This window comes from Hipposideros armiger, unplaced genomic scaffold, assembly GCF_001890085.2.
Source record: "Hipposideros armiger isolate ML-2016 unplaced genomic scaffold, ASM189008v1 scaffold_596, whole genome shotgun sequence".
In the NCBI taxonomy this organism is placed as follows: domain Eukaryota; kingdom Metazoa; phylum Chordata; class Mammalia; order Chiroptera; family Hipposideridae; genus Hipposideros; species Hipposideros armiger.
Genome location: NW_017731946.1, coordinates 352,256 through 370,846, shown reverse-complemented (window position 1 = coordinate 370,846; position 18,591 = coordinate 352,256). Strand labels below are relative to the sequence as shown.

At 39.5% G+C, this 18,591-nt stretch overlaps 2 protein-coding genes and 1 pseudogene across 15 annotated transcripts in view; 2 read left to right on the top strand and 1 right to left on the bottom strand.

Moving 5' to 3' along the window:
- Nucleotides 1–3,485, top strand: part of ZAR1 (zygote arrest 1) — a 4,162-nt gene extending 677 nt beyond the window's left edge. The window contains exons 2-5 of the mRNA XM_019624619.1: nucleotides 4–308; nucleotides 1,828–1,920; nucleotides 2,007–2,081; nucleotides 3,342–3,485. Coding sequence (XP_019480164.1) covers nucleotides 4–308; nucleotides 1,828–1,920; nucleotides 2,007–2,081; nucleotides 3,342–3,485 — 617 coding nt within the window. The remainder of the gene's footprint in view (nucleotides 1–3; nucleotides 309–1,827; nucleotides 1,921–2,006; nucleotides 2,082–3,341) is intronic.
- A 3,003-nt stretch (nucleotides 3,486–6,488) lies between these two features.
- The window catches only part of FRYL (FRY like transcription coactivator), a 246,267-nt gene continuing 234,164 nt past the window's right edge, over nucleotides 6,489–18,591 (bottom strand). For 11 of the 14 annotated variants that reach the window (XM_019624634.1, XM_019624635.1, XM_019624636.1 and 8 more), the window contains 5 exons: nucleotides 13,630–13,698; nucleotides 10,957–10,974; nucleotides 10,075–10,185; nucleotides 8,936–9,126; nucleotides 6,489–8,603 (listed from right to left, as the gene is read on the bottom strand). In XM_019624634.1, coding sequence (XP_019480179.1) covers nucleotides 8,345–8,603; nucleotides 8,936–9,126; nucleotides 10,075–10,185; nucleotides 10,957–10,974; nucleotides 13,630–13,698 — 648 coding nt within the window. In that variant the 3' untranslated portion in view covers nucleotides 6,489–8,344. The remainder of the gene's footprint in view (nucleotides 8,604–8,935; nucleotides 9,127–10,074; nucleotides 10,186–10,956; nucleotides 10,975–13,629; nucleotides 13,699–18,591) is intronic. The other 3 variants (XM_019624629.1, XM_019624630.1, XM_019624633.1) reach the window with 1 other exon arrangement.
- On the top strand, nucleotides 15,614–16,896 carry LOC109371881 (40S ribosomal protein S3a-like; annotated as a pseudogene).

The following is an 18,591-nucleotide window of genomic DNA, read 5'->3' as shown; positions in this document are numbered from 1 at the left end:
GAGAGCCAGGGCCGCCCCCGCCGAAGTCCCGAGGCCCGGAGCAGGAAGAGGGGTCGGCGAGGCAGGCGCCCCAACCGCCGCCGCCTGAGGAGGAGGGGGCCGAGGACCGGGCCGCGGTGCGGGCGAGCTGGGAGCCGCCGGGGGACGGAGCAGGGCTGCCGCCGCGGGAGGCCCGGGAAGGCGAGGGGGCCGCGCGGCGCGCGCCCAGGAGCCCGGAGCCGCCGCCGCCGGAGGGAAGCGCCCAGGACGACAAGGGCGACAGGTCGCCGCGGAGCCCTGAGCCGGCCAAGGAGCGCCTGCGTTTCCAGGTGAGGCCCCAGTCGGCCAGGGAACTGGCCTGGGGTGCAGAGATGTGTGTCCGCCTGGTTCCCGCCCCTGCCCTCGCCCTGGGGCTGCTCAGGACACGTGGAGGCACCAGGCTTCCTGAGGGACCTGGCGCGTTTGTGTGCCTTTCCGCAGCCGCTGACACCTACCTTTCTCCATCAGTAGAATTAGTTGTGGCCTGATGGTTGTTGACGGCGATTTAAAAACCTCGTCTCCACAGGTTGGCGAGGGAGACGCCCTTTTAACATTCTTATTCCGAGCGTGTTTGCCGCCTAAAACTCAGGTGTGGGCACAGAGTCGCGTTGATTGCACCTGTGGATGGTCTAGGATGGGTACGCAGAGCATCAGAAGGTGAACTTGCTGGCAGGAGAGTCATTCCCAAGGACCCCACTCACGTTTCCGAGTTGAATGTGGCAAAAGCCTTATTTAATGGTCGAACTTCTGGGGTGCTGGTCAGCTCGCCCCTAACTGATTCTTGCCCAAATTGCCAGGCTTCTATCGGAAGCTAGAGCTACTGTAGTGCCTCTCTCAGGACCTTTCCTTGCTCCGAAAAAGCACCCCTACTCAGAAACTGCTGACGCATTTGGGCTGAGGTGTAACACTGCCTTCGAGCGTGGCAGGTTTGGAGGGCCAGCCAGTTCACACTAGCTGAGCCCTAAAGAGCTAGGAAAGTGGGAAGGCATGAGCTGTACCAAGAGGCCAGAAGGAGTCCTTCCACAGCCACCCCAGGCTGTTAGGGTGGGGGGGCAGTGTGGGAAGGAGGGGAGTGAATCAAGAAGTTACACACAAGCCATGTGTGATCTTCACCTTTCTGGACTTGAGTTTGCTCACCTGTGAAGTTGCTCTGAGTACTCTCCAAAGGCCCTTCCAATTATATAGGCCTAACTCCCCAAACTTGTTTACAACTGTGTTCTAATTGGAAGGGAAGAAAGCTTAATTAAGAAGGCAATACTACTTTAGTTCATGTTAAACATGAATTGTGGCTTCTCCACCATTTAGATTCCTAGCACTACTGTTTGGTGGAAATTTAGCAGCATAGAGAACTTAATCTTGGGTGAACACTGCAAAATATGTTAGGATGCAGAGTGTTATTCCTTTTTATCAACTTAACCACTTCCATATGTATATGTTCTAAAATCCGACTTTATCCCACAGAGAAAAGGCCACCCTAAAGAATCTCTAGGTTTAGAGAACACTGGATGTTTGGCTTTTCCTTTGCCTGTCTGAGGCGAGACACCTATTTAATAACTTGTCAATTAATTTGCTTTACGAACCAAATTAATCAGCATACAGACTTTCCGGGTCCATGCCTCCTTATCTGCTAAGTCATTAGCTCACCTAATTACTGCCTTTAGAGACCGATTTGAACCTGACCCTACTTCCCTCCATAATCTGGAATGAAGCTGGCAATTTTAAGTATCAGATAGACCCTTCCCAGCTTCTGAAATGAAGGAGAATAATGCGGATGTCATGTTGGTTAAACTCTGGTATCCTTTTGTTCAGTTCTTGGAGCAGAAATATGGCTATTATCACTGCAAGGAGTGTAACATCCGATGGGAAAGTGCTTATGTGTGGTGTGTACAGGGCACAAACAAGGTAAGAGATACCATGTAACTCACGTCTTTTTGACCAAAGTGTCAAGAGGGGTTTTGCTTTAAGCTTTCCCTGTCTCTTCATCATAGGTTTACTTCAAGCAGTTTTGCAGAACTTGTCAGAAGTCTTACAACCCTTACCGAGTGGAGGATATTACCTGTCAAGTAAGTCAAATGTTTGCATTTTGTGTCTGAACAGAGTGGAGGTAGAGGGTGTTGGTGTAGTTTCTTGAGTGTATTTCCTAGAAGAGGCGAGGTTCCCAGTGACCTCCCAGTTTTGACAGCTTTTTGGTGGGAGTTTAGAAATAATACTCCACTGGGAAACAGGGTCTCGGTGTCAGTTTCCTTCTGCCCTTACGAATCTTGGTCATGTTAACATCTTTAGAGACTGTTCCCTCACTTGCAATATGGAAGAATGTATGCCTTACCTGCTGCTCGGGCTAATGTAAGAGAAAGCAAAATGAAACATAGAATACCTTTCTACTAACATGAGGTGGTCAAGTTTGCCTATTTTGCCTAAGTGCTTTTTATGAAGCGTATTACCCAAGTTGAAGTATTTAGTGTAAGCACAGTTTTAAAGTTCAGCCTTGCCTGAGAACTTGCAAAAGGAAGAGGATTTGTTTTAAAGGAAATCTAAGTTGCCCAGCTTTATGGGGTTAAGTGGTAACGTTGCTTGTTTATTAACTAAGTACTGCACTGTGCTTAGGGGCTTCGATAACAGGAAAGAGGTGACTAAACTTGGCAGTTATCACAGTCAGTGGAGCCTGACTTACCAGCTCAGAGAGCCTAATCAATGCACTTGATTCAAGTTGGACATTGAAAACATGATCGCCATAAGTTGGGTGGAGAGAAACTAAGTATGGAAAACTGTTTAGACTCACTTAGATCGTGGCGCAGAGTAGGGTAAGGTTCCAGTGTATGATGTCTTAACCACTCTGCTCTTGGCTCAGCAGTTGCTGCTTTGCCTTCTGCCTCAGCTTGAGGTCATTTGCAGCAGGCTGGGGTGGGGGAGGCCAGGTCCGCCACTGATGGAGGCCAGGCCTGACCCACAGCTTGCTCCTGGTCACTAGCCTCACATAATGGCTTTCCTTGTTCTGCGGTGCGTTTAAACTCCTCACTCCTGCTTGTGTGTTCTCCACACAAGTGCAGGAAGAGACTTCCTGTGAGACAGTTTCCAAGGAAACTTCACAATTCTGAACTAAATCCTTTGCAGCGCGAGCCCATGACAAATGGTTCAACACCCTCTCTTCCCAACCCTAGCCTTGTGGACTTGCCCATCAGAAGGGACATAGACAACAAGGTTAGCACAGGGCCTTGCTTAGGCTGCATAAAGTATTTGAATGGACGAGAAAAATCTTTTGAAGTTCTAGGAAGTCACCAAGGGTTTCTCTTCTGTATGTGCTTCTCACTTTGACTTTTTTTCAGAGTTGTAAACAGACTAGATGCTCCTGCTCAGTAAAACTTCGCCACGTTGACCCTAAACGACCCCATCGTCAAGACTTGTGTGGGAGATGCAAAGGCAAACGCCTGTCCTGTGACAGCACTTTCAGCTTCAAATATATCATTTAAATGAGTGTAAAAACCCATCCTGCACTGTGCTAGCAGAGCAGACAAGGGGAGCTTTTCTTCATCTCTCCTCCTTTCTCCCTCTCCCTCCTCCAAGTACTTCATAAAAGGCTGTATTTTTGACGAAGCCTTTAAATAAAAGTATTGCAAAGCAATTGATAGATTTCATAAAATCTTGTTTTTTAAAAATAAAGGTTTAGAAGAGCTTGTCCTGTGCTAACAGTCTGGGCCTGTCACTTGACTAATAATTCGTTCCTCGCCTATGGAGCAGCCAGGCTCCGAGCTGTATTAGTCCCTTGAGAAACGGTTTAGAGGGGCTCCTAGCTGGGAGGCTTACTGCTCATGTGGATCTGAAGCTTACAAGAGAGGCCATCTAACCATTAAAGCATGTTTCTGAAGGAGGTGGCGGCAAGGCCAGGACAAGGCGTGGACAGGTGGGGGTAACCCTGGGTGGCTGACGGTGCCTGGGAGTTTCAGTACCTGCCGGTGATGTGTTTAGTAGGTAACAAATTACTGGGTGAGGGAAGCTGAATAAAACAGTTGTTAATCACAATTTCACAGATGGGGCTTAGAACAGGTGGCTAAGGGCAGATTCTTTAAGATGTTATAGAACTTCATCCAATGGACTTCAGGTGGTAACTTTTCAAAGAGGCCTAAGTGTACCTAAAAGATTTCCAAGTGAGTTTGACAGCTTTAGCTTTTGTTGACTTGCAGTTCTAGAACTGGACAGTGTCTTGCGCTACCTAACATAGGGAGTCGCATCCTAACTGCACCCAACAGCTACCTACATGATTCCCCAGAAAACAGAGGCCCCATTCCCAGAGCTCTCCTGGTCAGGGATGGCATGTCGGTGAGGGCCTCAGGGGACTCAATGAAATCAGCTGAGGGCTATTGGTTTAATGGTTCCAGAAACCACATAATAGGAGAGGTGCTAGTTATGCCTCCTTCCAATTTTCTAACCAGTCTGTTTAACCCCCGACGGGCCATAAAAGTCAGTCTGTTAACATCTTAGATGCTTGTGTCTAGAAATGCGAGGAATAAAGGACCCTAAAATGAGTTGGAGGTCTCTTAGAGCCCTTACGGTAAGGGGAAAGGCCCAGCTACATCCATAGGGACCTGGAGAGGTGCTTGTAAAAATGCACATTCTTAGGCCCCTACCACCCAATCATTAAAGCACTTAACAAGCACCGTAGGTGTTGCTTATAGAATTGAAATGTGAAACCCAGCCGTTAAGTGAGGTTTGCACTTACTACAGAAAAACAGGTGTGCCCTCTGGCGTTCTAGAGCTTCCCGTGCAGTGGGTAAGATGGCCATTAATTTACGCTTAAAGTAAAATGCAAGTTCTGCCATGTGAACATGGAAGAGCTAGTTAAGTGCCTGTAATAGAGGATCAGACTCGGAGAGGTGAGACTTGCTTAAAAAATAACACTTCAGCTGAGCTGAAGTTTGGGTGAGTTGAATTAGGTGAAGAGGAAGAAATTTTCCAGACTAAGCTAACACTCAGTCTGCACTAACTAAGCTAGCACTAACACTGAGTGCTAAAGGCTCAGTGGTAGATAAATAGGAGGAAACCACAGTTGCAGAACAGGGGTGGGCATGACGCTGAGTAAGTCTGGCAGGACTTCTTAGACCTTGCTCAGGACTGCTTTTCTCATCAGTGAGAATCTAGTGAAAGATTTTAAAGCTGTGGTGGGGCACAGTGACAGATTCACCTCTAAAAAGAAATCACTGTAGAGTGGATGCCTGTATACCAGTAAGAAGACACCAAGATTGATAAAATGGTGGAGGGGCGAGAGTAACAAGTGACAAGAACTCGAGGTGTGGGTGAAGGTGATGTGTTTCATTCTGACACCTGTCACTGATTTGGTTGAGGATAAGGACAGGGATAGGACACATTTGACTCACATGGCATGCAAGTGGTATATAATATGTACTCAATAAGCATTTGCTGAATGAATGAGGGAACAATAGACACTGCAATGGGTCCTAACAGAAATTCACTGGCTATTAACATGGGTAGTTATATCATTCTTTAATTCTGCTTGCCATTCATTTTCCTAATATGACAGCTAATCTTATTTTAGAGTTGAGGAAAGCAAGGATCAAACTTTTTTTTACTTTAGTAGGCATTCAGACACTGGATGAAGTGTCACAAAATCATCTTTGTTAGTGATTTAACAAAGTTAAATCATAAGTTAGTGTTAACATTCTAGCAATGAGAAGGTACTGTTAAATTTTATGTGTACAATCAGAAATTTATAAAATGAATTTTTTCGAGTGAGAGATTGAGAGGCTAGAAGGAAATACTCCAGATTCTATTTTTGGGTGTCAAGAGAAGTGATTCTAATTTTCTTCACATGTCCTACATTTGCTAAAGTGACAGTGGGTTTGAATAAAGTCATAATACACAACTATAATCACATTGATTCGAATATCCTATTTTCTTCCCTTTAGATCATGCTGGTGTGGTGTCTGAGCAGCTCTCACAGACCCACAGGAGGGGAGCTTATGCTGAGCTGGTGAGTCTGTTCCAAGAGAACGTGTAACTGCTTCCTAAATTTAGGGTACATTGTAGGTTGTACCCAAACCCTCTATTTTATATCATAAAAGTAGAAAATGTTTTCTATGGTGTGTAAAACCCCTATGGGCTTCTATTTTTAGAAGCAGTGTGAGGAAACTGCTAGATCTCTTTTGGTGTGATTTTACAAACTTACTATTTAAAGATGATAAATTTAGTGGATAAAAGAAAAAGGTTGTATGAGCAAAAACGGCTCTGAGAACTAAATAAGGTGTTTAATAAGTATATATTTTAATAAATTAATAGATTTAGTTGCATATAAATAAATATGATGTCAACTGTTTGAAAGGTTTGATTTGTCAACTAATTTTGTTCTCCCCTGTGTAAGGACAATTATATTTAAGAATAATGGAGGTAACATTTGAAAAACTTCTAAGTGATGCACACTATCCTCCTCATCCACCCTTTCTTAAAATACAACACAAACCAACAGCTACAATGCTTTTTATTTTAACAAAAATGGGAGAAGCAGGGTGAGAAAAAGAGGGGATGGTAAGAAAGGATGTGAAGTGTGGTGGGTCTCTGGACACCAGTCCGCTCTTCCTGCCCCACACCCAAGAGTTATTAAATAATTTAAAGGACACCATGTACAGTACCAGAACACCATCAAAATACTTGTTTTTATCAGGGTCCAAAAATACAGTGATTATGAATGTGCCGTGACTAGTTACGAGTTTTACAGGTAACAGAACTGTAGTCAGCAGTCCCACGGCCTATGCAGTGCCTTCGGGTAACGCGCTCGAGCACAACGACATTTCTGGCAGGGTCCACACCCCCAGGAAAAGGCAAAGCTAAGCATTTCATTTCTACATTCCAAACTCTGCAATCACAGAGCCCAGTTTAAAAGAAAGGTCACAGTGGATAAGAGATGCATATAAAAAATACAAGGTGTTCCTTTCAAATCAGAGGAATTGTGGGACTACATTCATTTCTTTTACAAAATGCTATTTAAAAAAGGACAGAGACTCCAGTTCATGTTATGCTACAGGCTTTGACAGTGAATAAGTATATTGCATGTTTTGGTAGTTAGTCTTCAGGCTTCCGTTCATCTATCCCCACAGCCCCAGGTTCCTTCAGAGTGAAACATGTGAGTCCTGAATAAACATATAAAAATGCATTTGCATCTCTCTTCTTGAACTCTGCAGACTTCAGAGCCTGCACGTCATATATTCTACCATCCATGACCACAATTGTTTTCTGTAGCTTTGTACACCTAGTCTTGTATAACAGTGCATTGCACAAATGTACAAGAAAATACTGGTTTTAATCTATACAGTTTCTATAATAATTATGGAGTAAAATAAGTTAACTTTTCTAATGAGAATAGCTGACAGGCAGCATACATCTTTATTTTACATTTTAAAGTCTCTGCAGGCATCTACTTTGGTTAGTTATCAACAATCGTAACATAAGCACTGATCAGAGAACTGAGCAGCATTCCAATAACGTTAACAGATATATTATTTCTTTTTTGAAATACTGGGAAAGCCCAGTTTTAAAATATTATTAAAATGTTCTAACATTTACACACTATGAAGAGTTAGAGCTAATAAAATAAAATTTCTTCAAAAATAATCTTGCAGCGCTCTTTCAGGCATGCTCTGAGACGTTATCACCAAACACCCATACCTTGAAAATATGACTATCACGTATTCACACATCCCAGCTCACACACACATACAATTCCTTATACAGACTAAAAAAAAACAAAAAACACCCACACCCTTAATCCCACAAGTTGGAAAAAAAAATCAATGGTTTTTGCAAATAAGTCTTTCTGTGTCTCTCCGACGGGATGTTCTTCATGTAGATGGTTAGGCGTCAACTGTAGACTCTGCTTGTGACTGCTAGCAGCAGTCCAAGCAGCTTTGCAGGTCTTCAGCCAAAACGAACCAGCCTCAATTTCAGCCTCATTTCACCTGCTTTCGAATGTCTCAGTATTAGAGGCCACTATTGCAAACATTCTTGCAGTTCTTTCCTTTCTCCAGAAAGTAATGTCTGTATTTGTATGCATCACTTTTAGCCCTTTTCTGTTCACGTAGGTTAAGTAATTTAAAAATCCCTTCTTCATACAGTTACTGTCAGAGGTATTGGCAGCTGTTAAACAATCCCCCCCCCCCCCCCTTTCAGATCTTTGATTCTGACACTTGATCAAGTTTGACATTAGTTACACTATGGTTGTGGATGCTGCCAGGAAAAGTTATCAGTGAATTGCAAGGGTTCATAAAAGGTGCTTGTTAAGTATTAATCATCGTCAGTTTCTTTCCTAAATGCCTGAAGTTTCTCAGAATCCAGTGCTCACCAAATTTCCCATTGATTTGGCCTGTGCGAGAAGCTGGTAGGATTGCACCATGCGTAGAGACTCTCTTATTTCCAGATTAAGTTCCATCAGCTTGTAGTTGGCTTCTGACATGTCCAGGTCAGAACCAATGACTGCGAAACTTCCTGTCTGGCCCAGCGTCTGGTGATGGAAATATATGTGTAACAGCGTCTGCACAGCGTCATCTTCACAACTGCCAAAGATATCGTTGGGCCAGAGAGACCTGAAAGTACACAATACTTTTAAGTCCCGAGCCTCAATCAAATAGTTAACTACATTGTAAGGCAATACCCATGACAACCACAAAATTTCCTTGCGAATCACTGAGCATCTGCCTTAGTATTTGAGCAGATAGATTACCGAGAGTATCGCTGAGAGTGAACAGAATCTAAAATTGGCGTCACTTCAGTGACAGTTGTAGAAAAGAATCAAGTCATGTTTTCCTTTTACAATGACATGATATTGAAACATCAAACTGAAAACCAAAAACCCCAATCGTTGTGAACTCCCAGGCTAAGTATAGAGGCATCTCCTTTCAATCCCTTCACATTTTACCTGAAAGCTTTGAGTTGTGCCACAGCTGATATAAATTCCTTATTTTTCAAAGTTTCAATTAAAGAATGAATGGCAGTTTCTATAGTAGTTTGTGCAGCTTTGGAAATGTCAATTTCTTCGTTTTCTGAAGCAGACTCAGCTTTTTTGAGGATACTTTCCAGCTGGGCAAGTTCCTCTGACATGTTGATGACCTAAAACAAATATATACACCTTAAAAGGATCTATTTGCATATTCAGTAACAAAAAGCATTACCTTGTGAAGATTTATTTGATGGTAGTAGCATTTTAAAGAGTTTCAAATGTTAAACTTATGTAAGGGCAGTTAATATTTTCAGTTATCTATTCAGTAGAGGTAAATAATTTTAGCCACTAAAGAGTAGTCTTTAAATACGCTTGATAAAAACAACAGGTGGTAGTAAATACAATAAATGTTATATTGTAATAAATAAAACAGGTTGTAACTAATGTTTATATTGGTTTTAACGTGATAATATACTTCACCTTGGGTAGTTAAAATACATTTACTGTCATAGGAGGATAATGAACATTTTTTTTTACAGTAGAGGAAAGTCTTTATATTTTAAAAGATTATTTACCCAGTGTATTTTGTATAAACCAGTATGTATGTGTATTTTTAAAATTTAACTATTTAAGAAGATAAAATCACTTCCCCAGTGATAGTTTTAGAATCAGTGTTTGATAATGGGGAAAAAAAGGATTGAAATCACTTCCTTTGAATCTGCTCATTATTACACGATTTCCAACATTCAAAGTGTTTTTGACATGCTTATTTTTGTGTGTGACTAGAACTACAGAAATAATATCTGGACAAGATGTTAGGGGGTTTGGTAATATAATGTTATGTCTTCATTGAATTGATGTGCTCTACCAGACTTTTGATTACAAATTATCTGTTGCTGCTACTGCGACCTTTACGGTCTTGAACCTTTTAACTGGATATCTCCTGTCTTATTTACTAATAGGTCCAGAAATAGCACATCATTTCCAAAAACAATTCTGGGGGACGGGGGGAATTCACTATATGTGACTTTTGACTTAAAACTCTCTACAAGGTATATATATGTATGTATATATTTTAATTTTCTAGAATCTGATGCCCAGTACAACTGAATACTTACCTCTGCTTCATTTTTTATTGTATTTACTTGGTTGATAAGTTTACAGTAGGCTTGGAACAGCAGTAGCAGTTGAAAATGTAATTTGTATAACCTTCGGCAGAGCTCCAGTTCCTAGAAATAAATAACACTGCATTAAATTTAGGTGCGATTTTCCATATTTGACTAGACCACATATTTTCAATAAAAATTTATAAATGTTAAAACTGTCTTGACATTTATTTTTCTGCAGTGAGCAAATTAATACAGTGTGAAGCTGATGAAAGACAGATGAAAGATGTTTTAAAGACTGATTAAAAAAATTCAAGATATTGCTGGTTACATAATTCTTTTTTAGTGTGAAGCACATTTTGGCATTAGTCAAAATAGAATTTTTAAGCAGGCAATATATAGGATGCTTTAAAAAGGATTCGTTATAACCTAAATTTTAAACTCAAAATTCAAATGCATATACTTTTGCCCCATCAAGATGTATTTCTCACTGCATTTATCAGTAAGTGCTTCATAAGCAAAGTAAAATTGGATAACCTCTTACCTAAAAATGAATTCATTTTTCTAAAAAAAACACCCCACTTTGTAATCTCATTGAAATGAAACAATGAAATCAACATATGCACTTTGATTTTTAAAGTTAAGAAATTTAAACGATGTTAGTTATAAATGTATAAAAAGGCGACTGCTAGTTGTATATATTAGTTATAAAATCTCCTTTTTATAGGACCAGCATCTCATAGATCAGGGCGATGCAAACCTATAGCACACACTACTCTCTTACAGTAGCAGTCCATGACAAAACATTGGTGCGTTACAAATGGACAAATGGCAAGTGAAAACCAGTTTGTCTGACATGGATAAGTAGTCTATAAATTAAGACAGGTCACTTACTGCTAGAATTTCCATTTGCTAAGCAAGAAGGTGATCGGGTCACAAAAATACAAAGGAAGAAAAAGACCAAGAATTAGTGTAAGAAATAATTTTAACTAGGGTCACAGATGTCCCAGGCAAACTGAAGAACATTTAATTATACCCCCCCCCCCCAAAAATTTTGATGCTGTTTCCAGAATAAAACTTTTTAGACATTTACTGTACCGATCCAGGGTGTTTTTACCACTTTGCCCGATAACTAAATTACATTTAGGCTATGGTTTCTTTCTGTGTAGAAGTTACAAAGAATAAAATCGAACTAATATGATTTTGGGAAGTCTGGCTATTATAGATGGTCCTTATCTAGGTTTTTATTTCCTTTCAAAAAAAAAAAAAAGCCAATGTCATAAAATTTTCTTAGTCAAGTGGAAAATTCCTGATTAGAAAATAAATGAATTACTGTTCTCAGAAAAGAACTGGCTTATAATCTTATAAATACCCTGAGAAGATTATCTTTGGTGTGGTGCATTCTAGGCTTCCTACCTTTCACCGTCTAATTAGGTCCTATGTTGCCATAATTAGTGCTGAGTCAGAAGGTAAAATATTGAAAGCAGATGTGCTTTTAATTGAATTCCAAGTGTAATTTAGTAAACTTCAGAAATTCAAACCAACTAGGTTTGAATGAAACGAGATAATGTATGTAAAATACATCGTGAAACATGTAGTTTATGGACTCTTAAAAAATTATTACGTTCGAATGTGTATAACAACTGGGACCTAATCTCATTAATGGAGAAAAATGACTTCTAATTAATTAAAACAGCAATGGCCAAAATGTGAATAATGCTTCTGAAGGCGCGTTTTGAAGCGTGTTTTTCTAAGTAGTTTCCTCTGAAGGAATATTTATATAACATTTATTCCTATCAATTTAGAAAGGATTTGCTAAGCAAAGGTGAACTTTAGCTCCATACTGCTTACCATAAATTACGCAGTCGTTCTGTGAACATTAGTTGAGCAGAATCCAAAGTCAAACTTATTAGCATATCTAAATTTCTGAGGTTTTACCTTATACTGTTTTACATGGCAACTAACAACTATTTGAGTTTTAAGTACTTTTTCTCATTTCTCTTAGCATAAATAAAATAGAACTGACTCTACATGCACATCCATGGCCTCTACTTTGGAATATAATGGACAAGAAATCACTGATAAAGTTTATGATCACCACAATTGTAGGAAATAACACAAATGTAACTGTATAGCTCTGAATTACCAGAAATGACATTAAGTATGCTAACACTATATATTTTAAACTATTGTTTTTTAAGTATATTGAAATTTGCATATATATTTTCTTTTCATGTACTTTTTAATATTGATTGCTTATTAGACAAAAAGACTGTACTGGTACACAGGGACAGATAGCAGATATGTATAAAAAAGGGCCCCCCTCCAAGGAGCTGAACGTGAAAGGGAGAGAGAAGATATAAATGAAATCTTAAATGTACGGAGTTTTCAGTTTTTCACTTAGTAGAAAACCTTTAGCTTAACTAATGTAGACTCTTGGAGATGGAACTCAGTTTCTTCAAGGTAGAAGGAATATAAAAAAACCACTTAGTCTAACCACTTAATTTATATAGAAAAAGGGTGTTTGTTACTTGCTTAAGCCATGCAAAGACAGAATTCGAACCAAAGGGTCTAATTCTAGTTTAGGGTTATTAATTCCTTATTTTGCCTCGTTTCTTTCTTTAAACACGATTTGACAATTTCTTTGCAATAGAGGATTTGCTTAGGTTTGAATCTTAATTTTAACTATTTACTTACTGATTTTAGATAGGTTAGCTTCTCTGAGCCTTAATTCCTTATCTGCAAAATGGGGACAATTATAGCATCTACTAGACAGAGTTGTAAGGATAGAGATAATGAATGTGAAATTCTCATTTAGCACAGTGCCTGGCAAATAGTTAACATTTATTGAGAGTATACTATATTTTCTCAATATTTGTTTTATTAAAACTTCAAATTTTTTAATGCTTTTACAGTGACTAGAAATCAATAATAACCTAACTGGTGTTGAAAAAGATTAGAACTGTGATGTCAAATTCAGGGGTCATTAACTGATGAATGCATCTTGCCCATATGAAGTTGCACTCCTATTGGAATAGTTTGTAGGTCTTAATTTATTCTTAATATAATGTACGTGTTATATATATGTGCACTTTCCTCTAAGAAAATATATTACTATTATTTTCACTGAATATTAGCCAAAACATTACAGTTTATCCAATCAGAATTTCTTGTTTAGAAAGGCTGATAAGGATATATATATATATATAAAAACATCATTCTTAGGTTTGCTTTCCTGACACGAAAATTTATCTGCAGAAAACTAATGCAGAACAAACAATTCTTACGGAGGTAGATGTAACTAAAAGTTGACTTGGACTGTCCAGATATCCATCAAGCTTATCTACTGAATGTTATTAAGCTCCAGTCACAAGCTGGTCGTTCGTTTTTATTAAAGTGAATTTTTCATTACTAAGCCAATATTTCCTTGAACCTAACTTTTACAAAGATTGTTCTGATAACGAAAATGAAAAGTGTTACAAATATTCTTTATTTCTAAGAATATCAAATAAGGTCATTATTTTACCTGACACAGAAATACAGCAAAACTAAGAATAAGAAACTTACTTGTGCATCTGTGTTGGTCCTATACATGTCTTCTTTGGCACCGAATGTCCTCTTACAGTTGTCTAACCACTAAAGAAATAAGTAACAGTAAATTTTAACGCAGTAAATGAACAATGTACAGTGGCATTGGGAATGTAACAGCCTGTGTGTATAAAAACAACAAACTTAAAATTTAACTCTAATTTCTCGGACTGGCTGTAGACACAGACTTTCATTTCCATTGGAGCCTAACTGTTTATATGCAACAAACCAAAACAGGATGATGGTCCTGTCAGTATAACCAGATGTGCACACTTGTGAGCACTTCCTGGCGGAAACGCAACACAGGGCCTTCTATTCTAGGAACTTGTGCTCCACGTCAGTAAAGAATACTCTTTCTGTTGCAGGTTTTATTGGAAATCTCCACAATCTATACCTGACCTTTGCTAATGTGAGATGGGAAATGAAAGATGTGCTTCCCCTCCGGTCAATTTGATAAAAGCAACTTAGAAAGAATTAACAAGGTTTGCCTGCTTATCAAAGTGTAATTCTCAGAAGACTGGTGTCAGTTTTAATTAGTGAAGCAGGAACCTAAATCCCTTTTAAATCTTGTTTTGTATTTCTTGTTTCTTCCTTGTTTGGACAGTAATGAATGACAAACATGTTATCTCCAAAGAATATTGGATACAGAAGCCAAAGGTTGTTTTCCCTTATCCAGGGGCTATTCCTATAAAGTTGGATATTTATTTTAAGGTACCTTGTCTTTGGTCAAACAGAAATAAAATAATAGCACTGTGGTTTAGTGGGGGGAAAGTGCAGTCATAGAATGTCCAAGCAAAGTGAAAGCAGAGGGCCTTGAAGTAAGCTCCTAGGTTTTCAGTTTGACATTATTACTATTATCAGTTCGTTTGAATTCTGAGTTATTTTTTATTAGGGGTGATAGATTAAACATAATAATACAGATATATAATAGAAATCAGTAGGACTTTTTTCATTAGGACTGTGAGGATAACTAGCTACAATAAGTTTACTCTTTGAAAATATTTCAGTACCAGACATTTAAAATTCTCAATTGTAGCTTATTGTTCTACATGCAAAGAATTAAAATGAGACCTCTCAGTTATTTCAAAACAATCTCTTTGACCTTTGTCTCTTTTATCCCAGTTCCTCAGACTGCACCAGCCCTAAGGCCCTTTGCTTGACAGCAGCTCTAAAGAAAAACATGTTAAGCTTTCCTGGTGAGACACAGCTGCTGGCAGCCACTGTCGGAAGCTACCCAGATTTCTTTATATCAGAAAAATTCAGTCGACATCTATCATTGAATTTGTACATCTTTATTCACATAAAATGTTAAAATGCTTATACACTTAATCATCATCACTAATTTAGTCCTATTTATCCAAATATGCTAATAAATTTGGAAAAAGTAATTTCGATTGATTATTTAATGGCTTATTCTTACTAAATCATTTTATATACTGTATGCCTAGTGATATGGCGTTTTGGGGGCACTGTTTTACATAATTCTCTCTGATTTTTATTCTGTTAAAAGACAAGCCCTAACCCTTTAGTTCCATGGGCTGCATACTGCCCTGGAAAGTACATGTCCACACCTTTTCCGCCAGTCTACACAGGCTGCAGTAGGTGCTTTGTGTACATAATACCCTCTAGTCCACATCTAATCAGTGTTCCTGTCATGATGTTTTCTTTAAGTAAGGCGCAGATGAAGGTTAAAATTTAACCTAAGAGGTTTGTTTTCTGGGCATGGAGTAGCTTGTAGAAGGCATATCTTCTAAGGACATCTATGGAAGCTGAAAACCATTAGCCAGGATGTAGGAAATACAAGCAAAGTACTGAAGGGAGAACTACATTGATCCCAGTGTTTACTGTAGGGGTATGGAGGTTGAACAGAAAGTGCTGGCCCTCCTTTTGTTATTTTTATTTTTTTAGCTGAGCCATCCTGCCACCTGTTGGCAGCTCAGCGGCAGCTCAGCTCGGGCTGGGAATCAAACTGGTGACCCTGTTGCTCAGAGCTCTCACTCTTGAGCGAGCTCTTAACCAACTGAGCCACGCGGCCGGCCCGCTGGCCCTCCATTTGGCTCTGAGCAGCACCATGGCCGTCGGCAAGAGCAAGTGCCTTACGCAAGGCGGCAGGAAGGGAGCTGAGAAGAAAGTGGCGGACCCATTTTCTAAGCAAGACTGGTATGATGAGAAAGCACGATTTTCAGCGGGCCAGATGGACTCATGTCTTGTTAGGGAGACCACTTCCTAGTCGGTGTAGAGGCCTGACCACCGCACTGTATAGCTGAAGCTGATGTTGAATAATATTGTATGTAAACTATAATTACATATACATATAGTCATGGGACGTGGAGCAGAGTGTGGGAATGGAGTCAATGGAATTGTAATAGGTAAGTATGATATCGGGGGTGGGAGGGCAATAGAGGGGGAGAGGGGGGTTGTTTCTGTGTGAGGGGTGAAAAGGATAACTACTGCATTGTTCTGTACACCTGAAACTAACAATAAAAAAAAATAAAAGGACACACACACACAAATAAAAATTAAAAAAAAGCTGGCATTGCATAATAAAAAAAAAATTAAAAAAAAAGCTCCAGCTATGCTCAGTATAAGAAACGTTGGGAAAACAATATTCACAAGAACTCAAGAAATCAACATTGCAACTGATGGTGTCAAGGGTCGTGTTTTGAAGTGAGCCTAGCTGATCTGCAGGATGATGAAGTTGCGTTTAGAAAATTCAAGTTAATTACTGAGAATGTTCAGGGCAAAAACTGCCTCACTAGTTTCCATGGCATGGATCTTACCCATGACAAAATGTGCTCCACGGTAAAAAAAAAATGGCAGCCCATGATTGAAGCTCATGCTGATGTCAAGACTACCGATGGTTATTTGCTTTGCATATTCTGTGTTAGTTTTACTAAAACACTCAACAATCAGATTTGAAAGACCTCTCATGCTCAGCATCAGCAGGTCCACCAAATCTGGCAGATGATGGAATTATGACCCAAGAGGTGCAGACAAAGGACTCCAAAGAAATGGTCAATAAACTGATTCCAGATAGCACTGGAAAAGACATAGAAAAGGCTTGCCAATCTATCCGCTCCATGTCTTTGTTAGAAAAGTCAAAATGCCTAAGCCCAAGTTTGAACTGGGAAAACTCATAGAGCTTCACAGTGAATGTAGCAGTTCTGGAAAAGCTACTGGGGATGGAACAGGTACTAAAGTTGGATGAGCTGATGGTATGAGCCCCCAGTCCAAGAATCTGTTTAAAATTCAGATTTTTGATAGTAACAAATAAAACAAATAAAACCCGCTTGTTTAAAACAATGTTTAAAAAAAAAAAAGGTGCTGGCCTAAAGTTTCAGTAGGCTGGGGAAACAGGGTTATCAAAGGTAGGGAGATATTGAGGGCCAAGATCTTGGAGAAGAGAAAACTGCAGAGAAGGGAGCCCAGCGTTTTCCCTTGGGGACAGCTATTCCCACATCCAGTGCAAGAGGAGAGGCTAAGAAACCAAGGAGCAGCATCTGGGAATCTAAAAAAGTAAGCAGGTTTCTGGTCTCATGGTTCTGGGAAGACAAAAATTGTTCAATTTCTGCCAAGATGGTGGGGCCCTGATAAACACCTCAGGCTTTCACTCATGATCCTTGGGGGACTCAAGGAATAATAACAGGCTGTATAAATAAAAAAATATTAGGAAAAATTGAATAATACAAAATACTTGATTGATAGACAAGAAAGGAGAAAAAAGTAAGAAAGAATAGACGGCACAAGAAACTATGATATGGTAGCTTAGGAATGAATCAAGGTTGACTCTCCTGCCCCATACAAATATTTAATTGATTCAGGGCAATTTCTTAAAAAGAACGTTCTTTTCCTATTGCACTGCAATAGCACCTTTACTGTAAATTATATGGCTATGTGCATCTGTTATTGGATTCTCTATTCCATTGGTTTGTCTATTCTTATGCCAGTATTATCCTCTTTTGAGATTTTTAATAGGTCTTACTGGCTGGAAGTCCCTCTGTTGTTTAGACCTCATTCTTCATGGATAAGGTTTGGAGACTTTTTCTGTAACGAGCAGATGGGTAAATATTTTAGGTGTTGCAAACCATATATTCTCTGTTGCAGTTATTTAACTCGGTGATGCAGTGCAAAAATAGCCACGAACAATATGTAAATAAATGGATGGCTATGTTCTAAAAAAACCTTTATTTACAAAAACAGGCAGTGGGCCAGATATGACCCGTGGGCTATAGTTTGTGGAAATGTGTCCAAGTTGATTGTCTGCCCTATTATTAGCTAATTGTATTTCCATATAAATTGTAGCTTAGCCTGTCAATTTTCATTAATAGACCATCTGGGATTTTGAATGAGATTAAATCTAGAGATCATTTTGTGGAAAAATGACATCTTTACACTACTGGGTCTTCTGATTCATGAACATGGTAAAATCCTCCATTTATTTAGTTTTCAATTTCTCTCAGTGATATTTGGGGTTTTCTGTGTGGAGGTCTAGTGCATCTTTGACTAGATTTATTTGTAGGTATTTGATGTTTTCCTATTGTAAATGGTACGTGTTGCTGTATAAACCAAACACCCTAAAACTTAATGGCTTAAAACAAGACAAATCTATGTGTTGGCTGGGAGTTTCTTCTGGGTTTGCCTGAGTCTATAGTCATCTGAGGGTTTGACGGGGGCTGGAAGTCCCAAGTCGGCCTCACTTACATGCCTGGCATGCTGGCTGTCACAGCTGGGATGCCTCCGTTCTCCTCCACGTGGCCTCTCATCCTCTAATAGACTAGAGGTCAAATAGACTTCCAGTTTTTATTTCCAATTTACACTCTGACCAGCATGATGGCAAAAACAGAAGCTACGAAAGACCTCTTAAGTGTTTGTTAGTCTCAGAAGGTGCACAGCATCATTTCTGAATTTGGTCAGAACAAGTCACAAGGCCACCCCAGACTT